Below are 23,037 nucleotides of genomic sequence, written 5' to 3' on the forward strand. Positions count from 1 at the left end.
TGCACAGCAGTTTCCTTACCCTTGGGACTGACTTAGATGGCTGAGAGTTGTTTTCCTCTGAACCCTCCCCCACCAATACAGATTTAAGTTCAGCTCATGGGGAAGAGGTGGTGAGGGGGCTTCTCTGCTTTAGGGAACACATGTATTTTCATGGGAGAGTCAGGACCGCCCCTTACATATTAGAATAACCTGTAATAATTGTTAGATGCGCTCACACACATCCTCTTCTGCACTTAGGGGCTGATTTATCATTGTTTGCTCTGTCGCCTCATTGGGGGACACAGGACCATGGGTGTTATGCTGCTGTCCACTAGGAGGTGACACTATGCATAATCTGAAAAAGATTAACCATGGCTCCTCCTCTGCAGTATACACCCCTGGACGGCGTTATCCTTCTCCAGTTTTTGCTTAGTGTCGCATAGGAGGCACACGACGGGATTACAGATGAAGAAAAGTGGGTCTCCTGCGAGACTCCTGGCATGGCTCCTTCCTCGGCCCCCTATTATAGGGTGCCCGGTTGAAGTCGAGATGGCTATTCCCCATGTCGCTCCTTCCCCAGTCCCTCGGGTGCTGGTTCGAAGTTGGGCCCCCCACCCCTTCCTTTCCCAATTCCTTTTGGTTTCTGGGTTGAGGTCGAGGCGAGGATAAAGCCCCCTGAAAGTGACAGCAGCACCCTCCCTAATCCCCCTCTGGGGGCATTAGGTTGAGATGCCTCAGGTAGGGCCTGTACAGGCAGCACTCTGCAGTTTGCAGCAGTATGGGCCAGCACACTGCGCCTGCATCCAGGGACCCCAGCCCAGCTGCGGGCTCCTGTCGGGGCCGGGGGGAGTGCAGGCAGGCATGGCACATCTGAGACACAGGGCTCCCTGCGCCCCTATATCTGCGGCAGCAGCAGGGGGGGACCCTTCAGCCCATCCCCCTACCACTTATAGCCCCACCGCTATCCTGCTTTTCAAATCTGGGAGGGTCCGGTTCAGATCCGATCCACTCCCGGACTTCTGCGCCGGCCTGGTGCCCTCTTGGGCATCAGGCATCTACTTTAGGCCGCGGCTTCGGCCTAGTCGAGGCTGCCACCTTGTTTCTGCCCCCGGCCCACCCTCCGGATGACAAATATGACACTCTACAGTGTCATAGAGGGGGTGGATCGAGACTGAAAGGGCGCGTTTTTACACAGCCCTGCCGCCTTTTTTTTCCGCTATCCGCCCCCTTTCTCCTTCTTCCTCTTGTCCTCAGCGGCCATTTCTGCTGCAGGACAATAGTAACCCTGCATCTCCCGGCGTCCAGGCCAGCCAGTCTCCGGGAGGCACAGGACTGTGGATCTTCGGCGCTGGACCTAGGGGCAAACTGATGGGGTAAGATCACTGCTGGGTTTCTTACTCGGCTGTGATTCCATATTCCTATAAGACCCCCTATAGGTTCCACTGCGTAGTCACCCCTCTCGCGCACTATGCCGGGCTCAAGGTCTAAGAAAACCAGGCAGGACTGCTTTTATGCATTCTGCACAGCCTGCAGGACCACTCTCCCCAGTGGCAGCACGTACCCGCACTGCCGGGACTGTATCCAGACTACTGTGTCAGAGCCCCAAGAATCCCCTACCAATGCTTCGGTATCTAATGCCACGCCGAAATGGGCTACTCAGATGTCGCAATCTATGACGCAGTCTATAGATAACCTAACCTCCACATTGCTTCAGGCTCTGCAGGGTCATGCCTCGGCTATGAACATTACCCAGCAAAGGGAGAGCTCGACTCAGGGACATGATGTCCTTGGCACATCCATATCTAGGTCAGGACGTAAGCGGACCCACAGCTCACGTTCATCTGCGTCATCCCATAGCACACGGTCATCCCCCTCTAGGGAGAGACACCGTAGTTCCAGGTCACCTAGACCGTCCCCTACCAGGGACAGACAATGCAGAACTCCGCAGCGATCACCGACCAGAGAAGACCTCCGCCCCAGTTCACCCACCAAGGGACGCCTCAGTGATACACAGGATTCGGAAGGCAGACAAGGAAACGGAGGGGTCCCTGATCCCAATTCGCCCTAGCAATACAGCGCTAGTTGAGGACGTAATCTCTTCCATCCATCGGCTGCTGGACATTTCTGATCCTCCCCCGGAGGGTCCAGAAGACAAGATTTCCTTTGAAGGAGGTCTAAAACCGCCTAAGGTCTTCTCTAACCACCCAGAGTTTAAGGCGATCCTTAAAAAGCAGCTTTCACAGCCTGAGAAGAAGTTCGCTAATCGTAAATATCTGGAGGCGAGGTACCCCTTCCTCCAGAAGGACACCAAAGAATGGACAGATCCACCCGAAGTGGACCCCCAGTCTCTTGACTAGCAGCACAGACCCTCCTTGCCAGATAGCTCAACCCTCAGGGACGCAGCAGACCGGCAGGTAGAACGCATGGCTCGTTCAATTTTTGAGGCTGCAGGGGCCTCCCTGGCTCCCGCGTTCGCTTCAGTTTGAGCTGCCAAGGCCATCCTGGCTTGGGCCCAAAATTTACAAGCTGGCCTCCAAGCATCCGCTCCTGAGCTGTCGGACCAAGCGGTTCAAATAGCAGTTGTAGCAGATTACATGCTTCATGCAGCTCTGGATTCAGCAAGGGGTGTAGCGGGGATAGCATCAAACGCTATCACGATTCGGCGTATCCTCTGGCTGCGGGAATGGAAAGTGGACGCAGCCTCAAAGAAGTCCCTCAGGCACCTCCCGTATCTCAGTGAGCGACTTTTCGGTGAAAAGTTGGACACAATGATATCCAACGCCACCGGGGGTAAGAGTACCTCTCTCCCTCAACTGAAACCTAAACGCACTTACAAGAAGCGTAACCAAACCCGATTCCGATCCTTTTGGAATTCTTCGGGCTGGTCCATCTCGCGTCCAGCACAAAATCGTAACCGTTCCCCCACGCAGGGACAACTCACGGTCGACGCAAAGGTCGGACAAGACCTGGCAGTCAAAAGCAGGCCACTCAAAGCCCAAAGGAGGAAAACCTCAGACTTTCTCCTCATCATGACTCACGGACTCCGGAAGACATCCCACCCGTAGGCGGCCGACTTTTGCTCTTTCATCAAGTCTGGCTGCCTATTACAGAAGACAGGTGGGTCAGGGAACTAGTGTCTTTCGGATACAAGAGAGAGTTCACTTCCAGGCCACTGAACCGATTCTTCCTCTCTATTCCCCCAAAACCGCCAGCCAAGGCTCGTGTCTTCCACCAAGCGGTTTCCTCGCTTCTTCAAGCAGGAGTCATAGTACCAGTTCCTGCCCGAGCGCTTCCAAGGGCTCTACTCCAATCTATTCGTAGTCCCCAAGAAAGGAGGCAGCGTACGGCCCATACTTGACCTAAAACAACTCGACAAATATGTACGGGTTCGTCACTTCCGCATGGAGTCCCTTCGGTCCATCATTGCGTCCATGGAGAAGGGAGAATATCTCGCCTCCATAGACATACAAGATGCATACCTGAATATACCGATTGCACCCACCCATCAGAGATTTCTCAGGTTCGCAATCGACCAGGACCACTACCAGTTCGTGGCTCTCCCGTTCGGACTCGCCACGGCTCCCAGAGTGTTTACCAAGGTCATGGCAGCCACCATGGACGTCCTGCATAGTAGTCGTTCAATACCTGGACGATCTCCTCATCAAAGCTTCCACCTCCAAGGACTGCGAGCTCAGCATCTCAATCACAATCGACACTCTGAGTCGCCTGGGCTGGTTAGTCAACCTACAAAAGTCATCGCCAACCCCGAGTCAGTCTCTGACCTTCCTGGGAATGCTATTCGACACCTCCAGGGGTCTGGTGCTCCTTCATAAGGACAAGGCACTGGCTCTCCACCTAGGAGTTCGCACCCTCCTCCGCAACCCCCCCTTGATCTCTCCAGTTTGCCATGAGAGTCCTCGTCAGGATGGCGGCAGCAATAGAAGCGGTCCCAGTTGCACCTCAGGCATCTCCAACTAGCCATTCTCAAGTTCTGGGACAGGAATCCTTTTTCTCTCGACAGGGGGTTTGAGCTAACGTCGTCAACCAGGAGGTCCCTGCACTAGTGGCTCAAGCCAACCTCGCTAGCAACGGGGAAATCCTTTCTCACAGGTCAATGGAAGGTCCTGACCACCGACGCGAGCCTGACGGGTTGGGGTGCGGTGCACCTACACCACAGGGCACAAGGCAAGTGGTCACCAGTGGAAGCGACCATGCCCATAAACATCCTGGAAATTTGTGCCATCCTCCTGACATTGAGAGCCTTCCGTCACTTACTGGCAGCCTCTCACATCAGAGTACAGTCGGACAGTGCCACGGCTGTGGCATATGTGAACCACCAAGGAGGGACCTGCAGTACCCAGGCGATGCGAGAAGTGACACACATCCTCCACTGGGCGGAAGACACAGGGTCGGTGCTCTCTGCGGTCCACATTCTGGGTGTGGACAACTTTGAAGCCGACTTCCTTAGCCAACAAGGAATGGACTCGGGAGAGTGGTCTCTCCATCCCGAAATTTTTTGCCAGATCTGCCTTCGCTGGGGGACTCCGGACGTGGACCTAATAGCATCCCACTTCAATGCCAAGGTCTCCAACTTCATGGCTAGAACACCCGATCCGCGGTCGCTTGGAGCAGATGCCCTGGTTCAGGACTTCCACCTGTACATTATTCCACCTCTCCCTCTGATATCCAGAGTAGTGAGGAAGATCAAGCAGGAGGGAATTCCAACCATCCTAATCGCACTGAAAAGCACCTAAACAAAAAATGCCCTCTCGGCCAGCAGAGGGCATACCTCTAAGCCAAAACATATGAACCTATAAAGACACACTAGGTTGTGGAGCAAGTAGATGTCAATGGATCCAGAAAGCTTCAAAAATATTGGTATAACCAAAAATCCACAACAGAGCGGTAGAGGTATCAAAGACAGTAAAACAATATTTATTAAAGTGTCAAATGCACAAAATTGTCATATACATATATGGACAAAGAACAATGAATGGGAGAGAACAGGCAAAACAAAACCAGCATAGAAAATGTTAAACTAAATGCCGGTGAAAAACACAAGAAAATCCAGGCATCCTAACTACACCAACACACTGGTATATGCTCATTGGTCTGAGTGGAAAGAGTCCACAGATAGGCAATCCTAAGGGAAGAAATTATAATGTGAGATTATGTGTAACAAACCCATAGAGGTAGCCCATCGGAGTAAAATATCTCCTGAAAAATGAATGCTGCTATATTTAGAAAGACCAAGGGCAAAAAGATATAAGCGTCACCAGCAACCCCGGATCCTAGGAAATACACATGCATTCTGCTGATGATACTGCAAAATTACCTTGGGACATGCTGGTAATAGGACGCCGGCGTGGTGGGAGCAGGGGAAGGCCTCGACGCGCGTTTCGCTGTCGCGGCTTCGTCAGGAGGCGGACTGGCCCAGACGTACATGGTATGCCGACATCGTACAACTTACAACGCCCCCTGGTGTCTCCCCGACCGCCCCGATCTTCTATCACAAGGCCCGTTCTACCACCAGAACTCAGGGGCTCTCAATTTGACAGCGTGGCCTTTGAGACCTGGGTTCTAACCCAGGAAGGGCTCTCGCCAGACGTCTTTGGAACCATGATCAGGGCACGGAAGCCAGCCTCTGCCAAGATTTATTACCGTACCTGGAAAGCTTTCTTTACCTGGTGCGAATCTCGTGGCCAGACCCCACTCCCTTATTCCCTCCCCAAAGTACTTGCTTTTCTCCAATCGGGTCTGGAGGCCAGGCTGTCCCTGGACTCGCTTAAGAGCCAGGTGTTAGCTCTCTCAGTGCTTTTTCAGAGACGCATTGCTAACAAGCCGCAAGTAAGGACTTTTCTTCAGGGGGTTTCCCGATTGGTTCCCCCCTACAGACGACCACTAGAAACGTGGGACCTCAACCTGGTCCTGACAGCATTGCAGGGACCACCTTTCGAACCTCTTAGGGAGGTCCCACTCCGTCTTCTATCCCAGAAGGTGGTCTTTCTGGTCGCAATCACCTCGCTACACAGGGTGTCTGAACTGTCAGCACTCTCCTGCAGACGGCCCTTCCTGGCTTTTCACCAGGACAAGGTAGTTCTCCGTACGGTCCCATCCTTCCTTCCGAAGGTTGTGTCCAACTTCCACCTCAATGAGGAAATTTCACTGCCATCCCTTTGTCCGGTTGCGGTTCATAGAGTGGAGAAGGCTCTGCATACGCTTGACCTTGTCAGGGCATTGCGTATATATGTGTCTAGGACTACGACCTTCCGGAAGTTTGATTTTCTTTTCCTTCTTCTGGAAGGCGACCGCCAGGGTCTGCCGGCTTCCAAAACTACCCTTGCCAGGTGGATCAAATCCACCATACAAGAGGCCTACCGCCTTAAAAATTCTCCTCTTCCGGCCGGTATTACAGCACACGCTACACGGGCGGTAGGGACCTCCTGGGCCATTAAGCACCAGGCTTTGGCACAACAAGTGTGTAAGGCGGCCACTTGGACTAGCCTACACACGTTTACTAAACACTACAGAGTTCATAGCCAGTCCTCAGTGGACGCGAGCCTGGGTAGACGGGTTCTGCAGGTGGCGGTGCCCCAAGTTTAGGGGCCTGTCTGCACAATATTCGTCCATTGCGTCTCACCCAGGGACTGCTTTGGGACGTCCCATGGTCCTGTGTCCCCCAATGAGGCGACAGAGTAAAGGAGATTTTTGTGTACTCGCCGTAAAATCTTTCTCCTAGCCTCTAATTGGGGGACACAGCTCCCACCCTGTTGCCTTTTACGGGCCGTTGTTACTGTTGAGTTCTCATATTGTTCTTTGAGCTCGTACATAGTGGCCTTCTTATAGGCATGGTTATGTTATTCATGTTACGTTCCTCCTAATGCTTTTGCACAAAACTGGAGAAGACTAACGCTGTCCAGGGGTGTATACTGCAGAGGAGGAGCCATGGTTAATCTTTTTCAGATTATGCATAGTGTCGCCTCCTAGTGGACAGCAGCATAACACCCATGGTCCTGTGTACCCCAATTAGAGGCTAAGAGAAAGAGATTTTACGGTGAGTACACCAAAATCTCCTTTTTGACTTTTTCTGAAGTAAAGTTGGTTCAAAAAGTGACTTTTTTTTATTTTCATCTTACTCATTATTTCATTTTCTCCTTTGATAAGTTTACTTAGTTTGGTCTTTTATTTATTACGGGCGTGGTTTGTCCTATTTAGTCAATTATGAGTTTTCAAATTTTTGTCAAATTATTTTTCAGTTGTACTTCAGTACAAAATCTGTTTTTTTGTGGGTTATTTTGTGCAGTTGATGGTTAAGGCGCAACATTTTAAAGTTTATTGAAATGATCTTAAAACCTTTTTACTCTAATATGGCAGAAAAGAAAAACCCTTATCTTTGAATTTGTGCTATTATATCAAGTTTTGTGCCCTCATTCTGACTTTTTATGAATGGAGCAACATCCTTCTGAGGAAAGAGAAAGACAAGACAAAAAAAATCACGAATCTTGTCCATAAAGTATAAATATTATTTCATGTGAACTTATAGCATATATCCCTCCCTCCATAGACTTTTATTAGCAGCAATTATCCCCTCATTCCTCAGTGAGTGGACATCATTTTTTTCTATGATGCAATATATTACAAAGTTTCTTAAAGTTTAAAATGACTGATCCTCTTTAGGGGTGTGAAAGTCTGCCGTCATTATGTATGACTGTAGACTTCAAGATCCTTACAGTACGCACACCATACACTGTCGGGATTCTCTGGTGTGGATGCTGAGACCAGGCTGTCACGTGCTAACTAGACCGGCTCGGCCTTGCTCAAGACAAGTGAAATAAACGATGCCAAGCACTTAGTTTAATTTAGTCTAGTCCGAATGTGGCCGAATATGCAAATTACATGCATGGTTACATGACTGCCTGGCCTTAGCAGCATCATCGGAGAATCTTGACATTGTGCGCACTGTTAAGGAATCAGAAGTCTGCAGACACATAGTGTCTGCAGACTTTCACCACAGGAATGGATAATCCCTCTAAAAGGACTCTGAAAGCAAGTAATGACTTGGTTTCCAAATATTGCCACCCTTCTCTGGCTCTATGAAGCCAGAGCTGTCAATCAAAGACGATGGAAGTGAAGATTGCAGGAAAACAGGCAGATGGGAAGGTGTATATAAATGCTTGCCTCCGCCATGAAGCACCTAGCTCCTGTACTTGGTTTGAAGAGTCATTATGTGTCGACAGTCTCTTTAATAAGTAGCGAGGTAAAGAATTTGGAGATAGAATATATGAGACGTGTTATATTATAGTTGCCCCTTTATGTAAAGTATTATTATTCTGCACGATAAGTGCATTGTGATTTTTTTATAGTTGTGAATGTATCATTTACTCCTCTAGTTCAGCCGACTTGGAACGCTTTAAAACTGTCTGTGATGATTCAGGAAGCGAACACCATCAGTGCTAGACTGAAGAAGAACACTGTATTTAGTAGGTAAGTGAATATTGCATGCATGGGCTGTTACTTTTGCTTGGTACATCAGAATGACTGTCCTATCACAAGAAGTGGTAATGGGACCCAAACCGTAAAGCATTAAATGGCTTCAAGCAAATGAGTGAGGCAGGAAAATGCATGGAAGGGATTCTTCTCACTACTTCTAAGTATCCAAGAGTTTATTATCTTAGAGGACAATTACATGTAGGATTTGCGGTGAGTGGACAGTCTTTTGACCTATGAATGCAGATCATACATAGAATAACGCACTCTTGTAAGTCTGTCTGCATTTGTCTTTTTACTCCTTTATTTGTTGTGTTGGTTGATTCTTTGGAAATAAATAAGTGCCTGGTTGCTTTTTTCAATAAGTATGATGTGAACCTGTCATGTCACAAAACGGCTATTAACCTAAAGATATGGGGTTAAAGGGGTATTCTGTGGAGGTAAATAATATTTGCATTGTCCCTGCCCTCATACACTATAAAGATGAGAGGCCCAGTACAGTTTTATGATCTCTATAACCCTTGTAATTTAGTGTGACAGGAGCTGCTCTTCACTGCTCCCCTCCTGTCTGGGAACTTAGGTCACACAGCAGTGTGCTGCTCCCCCTTGTGAATAACAACCAGCCTGAGAAGACATGGTCTGGCCTTCTCCTTGCTAGTAGCCCTGCAGTGAGGGTGATATTATCAGGGGTGGGCTGCTCCTAGATGCTGAGGGGCAGGCCCCCCATGCCCCTTCACTTCGGACTGCAGACAGAGAGACATTGAGTGGGTTGGTGTAACAGGAGCTGCTTTTCACTGCAGTGCTCACCTTCATCTGGGACATTACAGCAGTGTTCAGATCTCCGCTGTTATCAGCCAGTCTGCTGAAAATAGCGCTTTCTCTGTAGAGAACAGGGGGAATGGCCACACGCCTTCTGCTGGAACTGGCTTTTCCTTACAGAGGAGAGCTGCACCTTTGGTGTGTGATGTAATGTCCCAGACAGGAGGGGTAGCAGTGAGGAGCAGCTGCTGTCACACGGAATTACAAGGGTTATAAAGATAATAAAAGTGCACTGGGCATCTCATCTTTCTAGTGTTTGAGGGCAGGGACAGTATAAATATTTTTGTCTCCTCGGAGTACTCCTTTAATACACAAATTAATAGTGTTCTGAAGCCATGCAGCCGCCATACTGGAGCCAATCTACTGTAAGGAAATTAACGTTATTCCTCCTGGCAGCCTTGGGCTTTCAGTCATAGGGGTGCAGCCGGTGCGACTTCAGTCACCACTCAGTACATAGTGACTAATGGCTGTTATCATGCCTCGGCACTGACTGACAGCCGGCTCAGTAATGAAAGCTGTGTCGCTGACTGAAAGCCGGAAGACGCCGGGAGGAATGAAGTTAATTTCCTACCGGCAGCAGTGCTCTGTGTGGCGGTCATACAGCTTTAGAACACTAATGCCTTCAGACTATCCCCATATATGCAGGTTAATAGTATGTTTTTTACATGACAAATTCCCTTTTAATATGACAGATTATGGTTTCTATATTTCTGGACATGGGTTGTTGATAGAGATTAGTTCTGATTGCCACATTCAAAGCTGAATTTCTCCTACTCCTCATTGGGGGACACAGGACCATGGGTGTTATGCTGCTGCCACCAGGAGGACACTAAGTGAACATAGAAAGATTAGCTCTCCTCTGCAGTATACACCCTCCTGCTGGCTCAAATTGAACCAGTTCTTCCTTCGTGTCTGTAGGAGGCACTTGGGTCTTGTTTTCATACCCCAACATTTTATTTTGCTTTTCTGTAAATTTTTATTTTTTAATTAATGGAGTGAGGGGGGCGACGGATCCTTTCAAGGTTCCGATCTCCCCCGAATCATCAACAGGCGAACACGCGGAGAGTCCCTCCCCGTACCCTCTCCTGCGACGTGGGATGCCATGCCTGAGCTCACGTCAGGGGCGACGGTTCCTTCCCGTTCCTCATCTCCCCACATCAGCAACAGGCGACCACATAGTGTCGCCTCTATGTATCCTCTCCTGGAGCCAGGCCAATAGCCGGACATTCTGCCCTGTTCCATGGATATACAGAGGCCCCACTATGGCGTCCGTGCAGCCCCAACTGCATCACCACTGATTAAAAACGGATGATGGAAGGAGGCAGAAAGTCCCTCTCCACCCCCCCTGGCTATGGGGATGGTGGATTGAGGGGGAGTCATGAGGATGACCAGTAACACCGCAGCGCCTGCCCTAATACATCACCTCTGTGAGTATGACTGCGTCTGGCACCATCTGGTCGCAGAGGCGGGGTCCTAGTCCCTGGGGGGAGCGGTGTCACGGCGTCCAGCGGCATTTTACACTGCTTTATTGGGCTATCTGTTTGCGCCGGTGCTCATTTTTGGCAGGCTTCACAAATTTAGTCCCTGGCTTCTAGCTGACCTAGGCCGCGTTTTCATGGCTCCAACCCACTGTGGCCGGCGCCGCCCACACTTCTGGTGCTTCTCCTAAACGAGAGACTCCCTGCCCGCTCTCGGTGGCCATCTTTCTGCACCTCAGAATACTGAGACGGTTTCCTGACAGCGGTGGCAGTAACAGCAGCCCTAACAGAAGCGCTGTGAGGAGTGACACCGACACCTTCCCTGGGGACACAAGAGCAGGACCTGGGTAAGCTGAATCCACTGGAGCTGACAGCTTAGGCTACGTTCACATTTGCGTTGTGCGCCGGCGACACAACGCAAATAAAAACGCACCAAAACGCATGCAAAAACGCTGCGTTTTGCGACGCACGCGTCCTTTTTTGCCAAAATTTGCACGCAAGAAAAATGCAACATGTTGCGTTTTCTGCGCCCGACGCTTGCGGCAAAAAAAACGCATGCGTCACACAACGCAGCACAACGCATGTCCATGCGTCCCCCATGTTAAATATAGGGGCGCATGACGCATGCGTAGCCGCTGCGTCGCCCGACGCAAACACGCAAAACGCTAATGTGAACGTTGCCTTAACATCTTCTCTGCATTCTTTTCTCTGCCCATTTTCTCTGGTCACATGCTCCTTCTATCTTTTAAAGGTTACACTATGTCTCAATATAAGGCGTCCAAAAAGGCTAACAAAATACATAGTGTTTTTTGCCTCATGTACCACTTCCAATACTGCCTTGCCCCGAGCTCACAGTACTCTGTTCTGCACGGCTTGTGACCCGGCATGCACCCAGGAGCCACCCCCCTCCGCTTTCGACCTCAATGAGCCTAGTCCCCCTGAGTGGGCTACGTCTCTGTCACGGTCTATGGCTTCCCTGGCCAAGGCAATAGACTCTCTCCGGAATCCCTCCTTAAGACAGGACATCAGTTTGCCGACAGCCGCAGAGGCCCCTTGCGAAGGTCGGGAACTGTCGACCAGCAGGGATCGTACTCTATCTAAAAGTGCTCAGGGTTCTACAAAAAGGACCGATGACACGTCCCCCGAGCTTGTTCGTGCTTCTGCATCCCTGAGTTCAGTTTCTCGCTCCCCCTCTCCAGAGGTTCGCAGCGAACATAATTCAGAATACTCCACATAGAGCTATAGAATGGGACGGCACTAGAACGATACCATATACAGCATTCAGGACTTGAGATGGGATCCAGAGTATTAGGCGTCACGCTTACTCCGGGGTATGAGGTGCTCAGCAGCTGAAAACTAATAGTTCATTTGTACTCATAAGTAAGAAAATATGCGGCACTCACCCCAAATTCTGCAGTGGAAAGCGTGAATTTTAATGGAAAACTTCAACAGATAAACATCCGTTATAACATAAGGTAAGCAGGAGGGTGCGGTGTTGGAGCTTGGACGACGGCCGTTTCGCACAGCAGGTGCTTCAACGGGTCCAGATGGTAGATTGCTACACGTCATTTCCTTATAAAGGTTTCTTGACGTGCAAGCGTTATTCAGAAAGTGAAAATACATACATATCAAATGTGTGAAATAGTGACAAATTATAACATAATCTACATAAACAGAACCTGCAATATAAAGGATTAATGCAATTAGTATTTTATACAACATTAAATATTAAATATTCTTATTAGTAATATTGCTTTTTATTTTTTACTTTTTAAGAGCTATATTTATAGTATTTTTCCGACCTATACTATTATAAAAATACAGACATGTCAAGCCTGTCGTTTAATCCTATCGGACCTTGTGCGTTAGCATTTAGGATCCATTTGGCTTCTTTTTGTAATAGTAGCCTGTCTTGATCACCTCCCTGCGGGGGAAATTTAACTATTTCAATGCCTGCAAAACTGAGCAACTCAGGGTTGGTTTCATGTTTCTCTCTCATGTGTTCTATTAGTCTTAGACAGCCTTTTCCCGTTCTGATTGAATTATAGTGCTCTCTGAACCTCACAATCAAAGGTCTTATTGTCTTGCCGATATAGAAATACCGGCACGGACAGAACAAAACATATATCACATATTTGCTTTTACAGAAGATAAAATCTTTTACCCTATATGTAATAGAACCTATTTTCAAAGGATTTTTTGTTACATGAAGGTGGCAGAATCTGCAATTGCCGCATTTATGGTTCCCTACAGCAGTATTACTAGTTAACCATGTATTTTTAGAAGACAATAATCTGTTATGCACCAATAAATCAGACAAATTGTGGGCACGCTTATATGCAAACTTTGGAGCATTTTTATATATTGATACAAGATCTTTATCTGTTTGTAATATGTGCCAGTTTTTTCTGATGGAGGCATGAATAGCCTTATCCATATTACTGTGCTTAAAACAGAATGAAAAATTACTGTCAATTTTTTCACTTTTATTTTTTCTTTTTAGAAAATGGGATTGAGTATATTTATTTATCCGAGTTTCGGCTTCATTTAGTAGCTGTGAAGGGTAACCTCTTTTTAGGAAGCGGGTTTTTAATTCATTTATCTGTTTATTAAATGTTATATCGCTGTTATTAATTTTACGCAATCTCGTCATTTGGCTGTATGGCAGTCCTCTTTTCGTGTGCAAGGGATGAGCACTCCCGAAATGGAGAATATTATTGGTAGCAGTTTGCTTCCTAAATACTTTGGTAAAAATATTTCCTTCTATAATTTCCATTTTGACATCCAAATATTCGAGATTGTCATTCCCAAAACAATAGGTAAATCTCATATTTTCACTATTGGAAAGATTCAAATATTCCACAAATTCCCTAAACTCTATTTCATTACCATCCCATATGATCATAATGTCATCCACAAATCTAGTATAGAATCGAATATGCTTCAAAAAGGGGTTATTGATATTATTGACATATGTATCCTCAAATACTGCTAGGAACAAATTTGCATATGTACAAGAGATGGGCGTACCCATTGCAGTTCCAATTAGTTGTGTATACCATCTATCCATAAATTTAAATGAATTATTTGATAATATAAAATCCAAACTGTCCAATATAAACGCAATAATTTCTGGATCTAATTCCCTTTTGAGTAGAATTGTTTGAATGGCCTGTATACCTTTTTCCTTTGGGATTCGGGTGAATAAATTCACTACATCAATAGATGCTAAAGCAAACGTAGGTTGCCAATCTACCTCTTTTAAGATTGATACTAATTCTCCCGAATCTTTAATATATGAAGGAATTGTTAGCAATAATGGTTTCAATAACCAATCCATATATTGAGACAATGCTTCGGTTACAGAATTGATCCCTGAAATTATTGGGCGTCCTGGGGGTTCTTTTGTATCTTTATGTACTTTAGGTATACTGTACCAATGGGGAAATTGCGGGTGTTCTAACAGTAAACTCTCTGCACGCTTTTTTGGAAGGATTCCTTTCTCAACATATTTCCTCAACAGCGATCTTAGTTTAAGTGTATATTTGTGGGTGGGATTATTTGGCAAAGTACAATAGGTGGTCTGGTCATTTAATTGTGTGTATGCGTCTTTTATATAATACTCTTTATCTAACACAACAATATTACCTCCTTTGTCAGCTCTCCTGATAACGACATCGTCCCATTTTTGTAACTCTTTCAGAGCTATTAATTCGTTATTGCTAAGATTGTTTGTTGGGGCAGGATACAGAACTGCTTCTACATCTTTTATGACCAAGTCTTGGAAGAGATCGATGACGTTACCAGGAGAGGTGGGAGGCATAAATCGGGACTTAATACCGCCTCTGAATGATTTCATTTTGTCCATATTTACAGTCTGTGTGCCAGATGTATCATTTAGACTCAATAGTAGTGCAGCATCTTTGCTATCTTCATCTATTGCCGCTGGATATACCATAAATCCTAAAGCTCCAATCTCATTCTCTGCAAACGTCGATGTTTCATGTAATATTTGGAAGTCAGATGTAGATGACACATATTTTTTATCTTTTTGGAAATATTTATGAAGATGGAGTTTCCTTATACTTTTATATAAATCAATCTTGAAACCTGTCAAATCAAATGATTCCGGGAGGCAATAATTAAGCCCTTTAGATAATAATGCTATATGGTCTGCATTTAAAGTTCTTTTTGACAGGTTTAAAACCTGCAGTCCATCTGTTGTTTCTTCTGTATCCGTCAAGTTTATCTTCTCCATGAAACTTGTTTTCGTTTTCCTTTGGGCATTGCGGTTTTTTCCTCCTCGTCTGATCTTTCTTCTAAAGGGATTGAACCGCTTGCTTTTACTGAAGTAGTGGACTTAGGTTCACCTGTGTCCTCTGCAGCACTTGATTCGGAATCCGTAATCCAGCCGTCTTGCCTTTTCTTCTTATAGGCTTTTTTGCTTTTTTGATTGCGATTTATATTGTAGTATGCAGATTGCTTTTTATTTTTGTTCCAATTAAAAATAGCCCCCATGTCGTAATCGGTTTTATCCCTTAAGAATTTTTCTTTCTTTTGTTGTTTAATTTCTATTTGCAGTAATGTTAATTTTCTTTCCAGTTTATTGTGAAAATTTTTGTTTTGATTATCTGTCACTCGGGAAGATAATTCTTTTTTGGCTTTCTCTAATTCTTGACATAAGATTGTATATTCTTTCTCATTTTGGGAAGTTACCAACAATAATAAACTGCGAGAGCACTGCAAATGAATTTTTTCCCATTCCTCTTGGAACGAACTGTCATGTTGAAACTGGGAGATTTCCTTGAAAACACGCAAACCTCTGGGCACTCTGTCACAGTCTATATATGATTTCAAAGATTTAATAGTCCAAAAAAGCCGCATTTCCTTTTCGGCAAGCATGCTAATTTTGGTTTCCAAGGTCTTCGTACTAATAATTTGAAGCTCATCCTTTAAATTGCAGTCAATTTAAACAACAAAAGAAAGAAAAATTCTTAAGGGATAAAACCGATTACGACATGGGGGCTATTTTTAATTGGAACAAAAATAAAAAGCAATCTGCATACTACAATATAAATCGCAATCAAAAAAGCAAAAAAGCCTATAAGAAGAAAAGGCAAGACGGCTGGATTACGGATTCCGAATCAAGTGCTGCAGAGGACACAGGTGAACCTAAGTCCACTACTTCAGTAAAAGCAAGCGGTTCAATCCCTTTAGAAGAAAGATCAGACGAGGAGGAAAAAACCGCAATGCCCAAAGGAAAACGAAAACAAGTTTCATGGAGAAGATAAACTTGACGGATACAGAAGAAACAACAGATGGACTGCAGGTTTTAAACCTGTCAAAAAGAACTTTAAATGCAGACCATATAGCATTATTATCTAAAGGGCTTAATTATTGCCTCCCGGAATCATTTGATTTGACAGGTTTCAAGATTGATTTATATAAAAGTATAAGGAAACTCCATCTTCATAAATATTTCCAAAAAGATAAAAAATATGTGTCATCTACATCTGACTTCCAAATATTACATGAAACATCGACGTTTGCAGAGAATGAGATTGGAGCTTTAGGATTTATGGTATATCCAGCGGCAATAGATGAAGATAGCAAAGATGCTGCACTACTATTGAGTCTAAATGATACATCTGGCACACAGACTGTAAATATGGACAAAATGAAATCATTCAGAGGCGGTATTAAGTCCCGATTTATGCCTCCCACCTCTCCTGGTAACGTCATCGATCTCTTCCAAGACTTGGTCATAAAAGATGTAGAAGCAGTTCTGTATCCTGCCCCAACAAACAATCTTAGCAATAACGAATTAATAGCTCTGAAAGAGTTACAAAAATGGGACGATGTCGTTATCAGGAGAGCTGACAAAGGAGGTAATATTGTTGTGTTAGATAAAGAGTATTATATAAAAGACGCATACACACAATTAAATGACCAGACCACCTATTGTACTTTGCCAAATAATCCCACCCACAAATATACACTTAAACTAAGATCGCTGTTGAGGAAATATGTTGAGAAAGGAATCCTTCCAAAAAAGCGTGCAGAGAGTTTACTGTTAGAACACCCGCAATTTCCCCATTGGTACAGTATACCTAAAGTACATAAAGATACAAAAGAACCCCCAGGACGCCCAATAATTTCAGGGATCAATTCTGTAACCGAAGCATTGTCTCAATATATGGATTGGTTATTGAAACCATTATTGCTAACAATTCCTTCATATATTAAAGATTCGGGAGAATTAGTATCAATCTTAAAAGAGGTAGATTGGCAACCTACGTTTGCTTTAGCATCTATTGATGTAGTGAATTTATTCACCCGAATCCCAAAGGAAAAAGGTATACAGGCCATTCAAACAATTCTACTCAAAAGGGAATTAGATCCAGAAATTATTGCGTTTATATTGGACAGTTTGGATTTTATATTATCAAATAATTCATTTAAATTTATGGATAGATGGTATACACAACTAATTGGAACTGCAATGGGTACGCCCATCTCTTGTACATATGCAAATTTGTTCCTAGCAGTATTTGAGGATACATATGTCAATAATATCAATAACCCCTTTTTGAAGCATATTCGATTCTATACTAGATTTGTGGATGACATTATGATCATATGGGATGGTAATGAAATAGAGTTTAGGGAATTTGTGGAATATTTGAATCTTTCCAATAGTGAAAATATGAGATTTACCTATTGTTTTGGGAATGACAATCTCGAATATTTGGATGTCAAAATGGAAATTATAGAAGGAAATATTTTTACCAAAGTATTTAGGAAGCAAACTGCTACCAATAATATTCTCCATTTCGGGAGTGCTCATCCCTTGCACACGAAAAGAGGACTGCCATACAGCCAAATGACGAGATTGCGTAAAATTAATAACAGCGATATAACATTTAATAAACAGATAAATGAATTAAAAACCCGCTTCCTAAAAAGAGGTTACCCTTCACAGCTACTAAATGAAGCCGAAACTCGGATAAATAAATATACTCAATCCCATTTTCTAAAAAGAAAAAATAAAAGTGAAAAAATTGACAGTAATTTTTCATTCTGTTTTAAGCACAGTAATATGGATAAGGCTATTCATGCCTCCATCAGAAAAAACTGGCACATATTACAAACAGATAAAGATCTTGTATCAATATATAAAAATGCTCCAAAGTTTGCATATAAGCGTGCCCACAATTTGTCTGATTTATTGGTGCATAACAGATTATTGTCTTCTAAAAATACATGGTTAACTAGTAATACTGCTGTAGGGAACCATAAATGCGGCAATTGCAGATTCTGCCACCTTCATGTAACAAAAAATCCTTTGAAAATAGGTTCTATTACATATAGGGTAAAAGATTTTATCTTCTGTAAAAGCAAATATGTGATATATGTTTTGTTCTGTCCGTGCCGGTATTTCTATATCGGCAAGACAATAAGACCTTTGATTGTGAGGTTCAGAGAGCACTATAATTCAATCAGAACGGGAAAAGGCTGTCTAAGACTAATAGAACACATGAGAGAGAAACATGAAACCAACCCTGAGTTGCTCAGTTTTGCAGGCATTGAAATAGTTAAATTTCCCCCGCAGGGAGGTGATCAAGACAGGCTACTATTACAAAAAGAAGCCAAATGGATCCTAAATGCTAACGCACAAGGTCCGATAGGATTAAACGACAGGCTTGACATGTCTGTATTTTTATAATAGTATAGGTCGGAAAAATACTATAAATATAGCTCTTAAAAAGTAAAAAATAAAAAGCAATATTACTAATAAGAATATTTAATATTTAATGTTGTATAAAATACTAATTGCATTAATCCTTTATATTGCAGGTTCTGTTTATGTAGATTATGTTATAATTTGTCACTATTTCACACATTTGATATGTATGTATTTTCACTTTCTGAATAACGCTTGCACGTCAAGAAACCTTTATAAGGAAATGACGTGTAGCAATCTACCATCTGGACCCGTTGAAGCACCTGCTGTGCGAAACGGCCGTCGTCCAAGCTCCAACACCGCACCCTCCTGCTTACCTTATGTTATAACGGATGTTTATCTGTTGAAGTTTTCCATTAAAATTCACGCTTTCCACTGCAGAATTTGGGGTGAGTGCCGCATATTTTCTTACTTATGAGATAATTCAGAATACGACTGATGCGTCCCTAGTCCAGGACTCGCAGAGCTATTAGGAGACACTTGATTCACTCATTCAATCAGTTAACAAGACTGAGGGTAGACAAGGAATCTATATCTATTCTGGATCATGTAGTGTCTTTTAAGAGGGCCAAACGTCCTCACAGGGTATTCGGCTATCACCTTGAGTTTAAGAACATCGTCCAAAGACATAGGGATAGACCAGATAAAACAGTTCACAGGTCAGAAGCCCATTGAGTCGAGATATCCCTTTGCTCCTGATTTAAGTAAGGATTGGCTACAGTCTCCTTCAGTGGATCCCCCTGTATCGTGTCTTGCATCCAAAATGCTTCTATCCGTGTCTGATAGTTCCTCAGTCAAAAATCCCACTGACCTTCAAATTGACAACCTTGCTCGGTCAGTCTTTGAGGCCTCTAGAACTGCGCTCTTCCCATATTTTGGGTGGCTAAGGCTATGGTCACTTGGGCAGTAAGTTTAACCAGCCATTCAGGATAGTGATCTTCCCCCCCCCGGACTCAGCAAGCATCGCTGGTCAAATATTTCAGGCCTGGGATTTTGTAGTAAGCGCTTCTTTAGATGTGGCCAATTGTGCTGCACAGGTAGCAGCAAATGCCGTCTCCATCAGGAGGGTGCTTTGGCTCAGAGAATGGCGAACGGATTCTGCTTCCAAAAGGTCATTAACCTCTCTGCCTTACCAGAGCGGTAGCTTATTTGGAGAAAAGCTGGACCAACTTATCTCTGACGCAACCGGAGGGAAGAGCAAATTCCTTCCCCAGCAAAGGCCCATTTGGCGTTTCGGAGCCAACAACAGGTCCGGACCCGGCCCTTTCGCAGCAATACCAACTGGTCCTCTACAACTTTGTCTTCGGCATCAGGGTGGTCCCCGCGTAGGGACAGAGGTTCCCAGGTCTCATGTAGACCTAATCGTTTCTGGAAAAGCAGGCCAAAACCGTCTGAATAAAAAGGAGCCAGATCCTTTACATCCTCTACACAATGACTCGTTACGGTATCCGGTGGGCACCGACAAAGTAGGCGGCCATCTACTTTCGTTCCGCCAAGCCTGGCTTTCGGTCATTCAAAACGAGTGGGTCAGAGAACTGGTGTCCTCCCGGATACAAAATAGTTTTCTTCCCCTCCCCCAACACGTTTTTTCCTGTCTTCTCCCAAAACAAAGGCAACAGCCTTTTTCAGAGCCTTAGATGCGCACCGAAGGGACGGAGTCATTATTCCTGTCCCTCAAGATGAAAGGTTCAAATGTTTTTTTACTCGAACCTATTTGTGGTTCCGAAGGACGGAACAGTGCGACCCATACTGGACCTAAAATTGTTAAACAAATTTTTCAGAGTTCAACGTTTCAGAATGGAGTCTCTTGAGTCTTCACCAAGGTCATGGCTGCTGTCATGGCCATTCTTCACGCTCGGGGTGTGGTGGTGCTTCCGTACCTGGACGATCTGTTCATCAAAGGACCGTCTTTTCGGGCCTGCGAGGCGTGCGTGAGTATCACAGTGGATACACTTTCACGCCTGGGTTGGAAGATAAACTTTAAACTTAAAAAAGTTTTCTCCAGTGCCAGCTCAGCAGATTTCCTTCTTGGTGATGATCCAGGACACTCTCCGCAGGTTGGTAATTCTCTCTCCAGAAAAGGTCTTAGCCTTATAACAGGGAGCACAGATGCTCTCCCGCTCTTTCCCTCACTCCATACGATTCAGTTTGGGGATTCTCGGCAAGATGGTGGCAGCGATAGAGGCAGTTCCATTTGCGCAGCTACACCTCCACCCTTTTCAACATTCACTTTTGAAGGCTTGGGACAGGAACCCGTTCTCTCTCGACCGTCTGTTCAGTCTACCTCAGCGGGTCAGTCAGACCTTCAGGTGGTGGACGCTGAAGTCTTCACTGGATCAGGGAAAGTCCTTCCTTCCAGTATGTTGGCTGGTTGTGACCATCGATGCCAGTCTTGGCTGGGGTGCAGTTTTCAACCATCACATGGCACAGGGACACTGGTCTTCTCGAGAGCCGCGCCTGCCGATCAACATTTTGGCGATAAGGGCAATCAAGTTAGCCCTTCTGCGTTTTCATCATCTCCTTGCAGGTCGTCCCATCAGGATCCAATCTGACAACGCCACGGCTGTGGCGTACATCAACCGTCAGGGGGCACCCGCAGCAGGATGGCCATTTACGAAGTAGGTCACATACTTCATTGGGCCGAGAGGAACCACACATCCATATCGGCGGTTCACATCCCGGGCGTAGAGAATTGAGCAGCAGATTTCCTCAGCCGCCAGGGCCTCGGGAGAGAGGTCTCTTTATCCGGAGGTCTTTCATCAGATTTGTCATCGCTGGAGGACTCCGGATGTGGATCTGATGGCCTCAAGGCTAAACACAAAGGTTCCCGAGTTCATAGCTTTGTCCCACGACCCAGTTGCCATAGAGGCGGATGCACTGGTTCTTCCGTGGCAGCAATTTCGGTATGTATTTACCCTGCTCCCCTTAATTCCAAGGGTCATCAAGAAGATCAGGGCGGAGGGGGTACCAGTGATCCTGGTCGCGCCGGGCGGAGCTAGTTCAACTCGTTGCCGACGTTCCCTGGCGACTGCTGGATCGCCCAGATCTGCTTTCCCAGGTCCCTATTTACACCAGAACTCCGGGGCCCTGTGTTTAACGGTGTGGCCGTTGAATCTTGGGTTCTAGCTCCAGCAGGATTCTCTCATCAAGTGATCTCCACCATGATTAGTGCTAAGAAACCCGTGTCTATGCACATTTATCATCGCACCTGGAAGACCTTCTTCTCATGGTGCAAGGACTGTGGACTCTCGCCTCTTGAGTTTTCCATTCCTTCCATCTTGGAGTTTCGGCAGACCGGATTGGAGTCAGGTCTTACTCAAGGGACAGATTTCTGCCTTATCTGTTTTTTTCCAACGCAGGATTGCCACCAGATTGCAGGAGAAGGCATTCATTCAGGGAGTTTCCCACGTGGTGCCTCCCTATAAAATGCTGTTGGAACCATGGGATCTTAATTTGGTCCTCCGGATTTTACAGTCCGGTCCCTTTTGAACCGCTGCAGGATGTTTCGCTAACTTTTCTTTCTTGGAAGGTAGCTTTCCTATTCGCGGTCAAATCCATCAGGCGGGTTTCGGAGTTTGCGGCCCTGTCCTGCCGAGCTCCGTTCCTGATTTTCCATCAAGACAAGGTGGTTCTGAGAACGCCCCCCGTCTTTTCTGCCGAAAGTTGTCTCTTCTTTCCATCTCAACGAGGATATTGTTTTGCCCTCATTCTGTCCGGCACCAGAACATCGTATCGAGAAGGCTCTTCACACTCTGGATCTAGTGAGAGCTCTTAGGAGATAAGTCTTGCGGACAGCGCCTTTCTGCAAGTCAGATGCTCTATTCGTGCATCCGGAGGGGCATAGGAAGGGCCTAGCCGCTTCAAGGGCCACAATAGCCAAGTGGATTCGCTTGACTATTCAGGAGTTCTACCATGTTAAGGGCAAACCTGTCCCTACAGGGATTAAGGCACACTCCACTCAGTCAGTGGGCGCCTCTTGGGCCATTCGGCGCCAGGCGTCAGCAGAACAGGTTTGCAAGGCTGTGACTTGTCCAGCTTGCATACTTTCACAAAATACTACAGTATTCATTCTCAGGCCTCTGTAGATGCGGCCCTCGGCAGGCAGATTCTGCAGTCTGCAGTGCCACATCTGTAACTTACTGGTGCATGGGGTAATAGCACTTGTGTTGTTTCTGCTTTAGGACGTCCCATGGTCCTGTGTCCCCCAATGAGGCTTAGGAGAAATAGGGATTTTTGTGTACTCACCGTAAAATTCTTTTCTCCGAGCCAATCACTGGGGGACACAGCTCCCCACCCTGTTAGCCTAATGGCTTGTGTTCGTTCTTAGTTTTGACATGGTTTATTCTTGTTAATAGATACAAGCTCCTACTGCTTTGTTACGAACTGGTTCAATTTGAGGGTGTATACAGCAGAGGAGGAGCTAATCTTTCTATGTCTTCTTAGTGTCCTCCTAGTGGCAGCAGCATAACACCCATGGTCCTGTGTCCCTCAATGATTGGCTCGGAGAAAAAGATTTTACGGTGAGTACAC

The 23,037-nt window shown here is 45.5% G+C and overlaps 1 protein-coding gene across 1 annotated transcript in view; it reads left to right on the forward strand.

The window, feature by feature from the left end:
* The window catches only part of KIF14 (kinesin family member 14), a 111,220-nt gene that overhangs the window by 67,260 nt on the left and 20,923 nt on the right, over positions 1-23,037 (forward strand). Inside the window, exon 20 of the mRNA XM_069737332.1 lies at positions 8,370-8,463. Coding sequence (XP_069593433.1) covers positions 8,370-8,463 — 94 coding nt within the window. The remainder of the gene's footprint in view (positions 1-8,369; positions 8,464-23,037) is intronic.

The sequence above is a fragment of the Ranitomeya imitator genome, chromosome 8 (assembly GCF_032444005.1).
Source record: "Ranitomeya imitator isolate aRanImi1 chromosome 8, aRanImi1.pri, whole genome shotgun sequence".
NCBI classification, from domain to species: domain Eukaryota; kingdom Metazoa; phylum Chordata; class Amphibia; order Anura; family Dendrobatidae; genus Ranitomeya; species Ranitomeya imitator.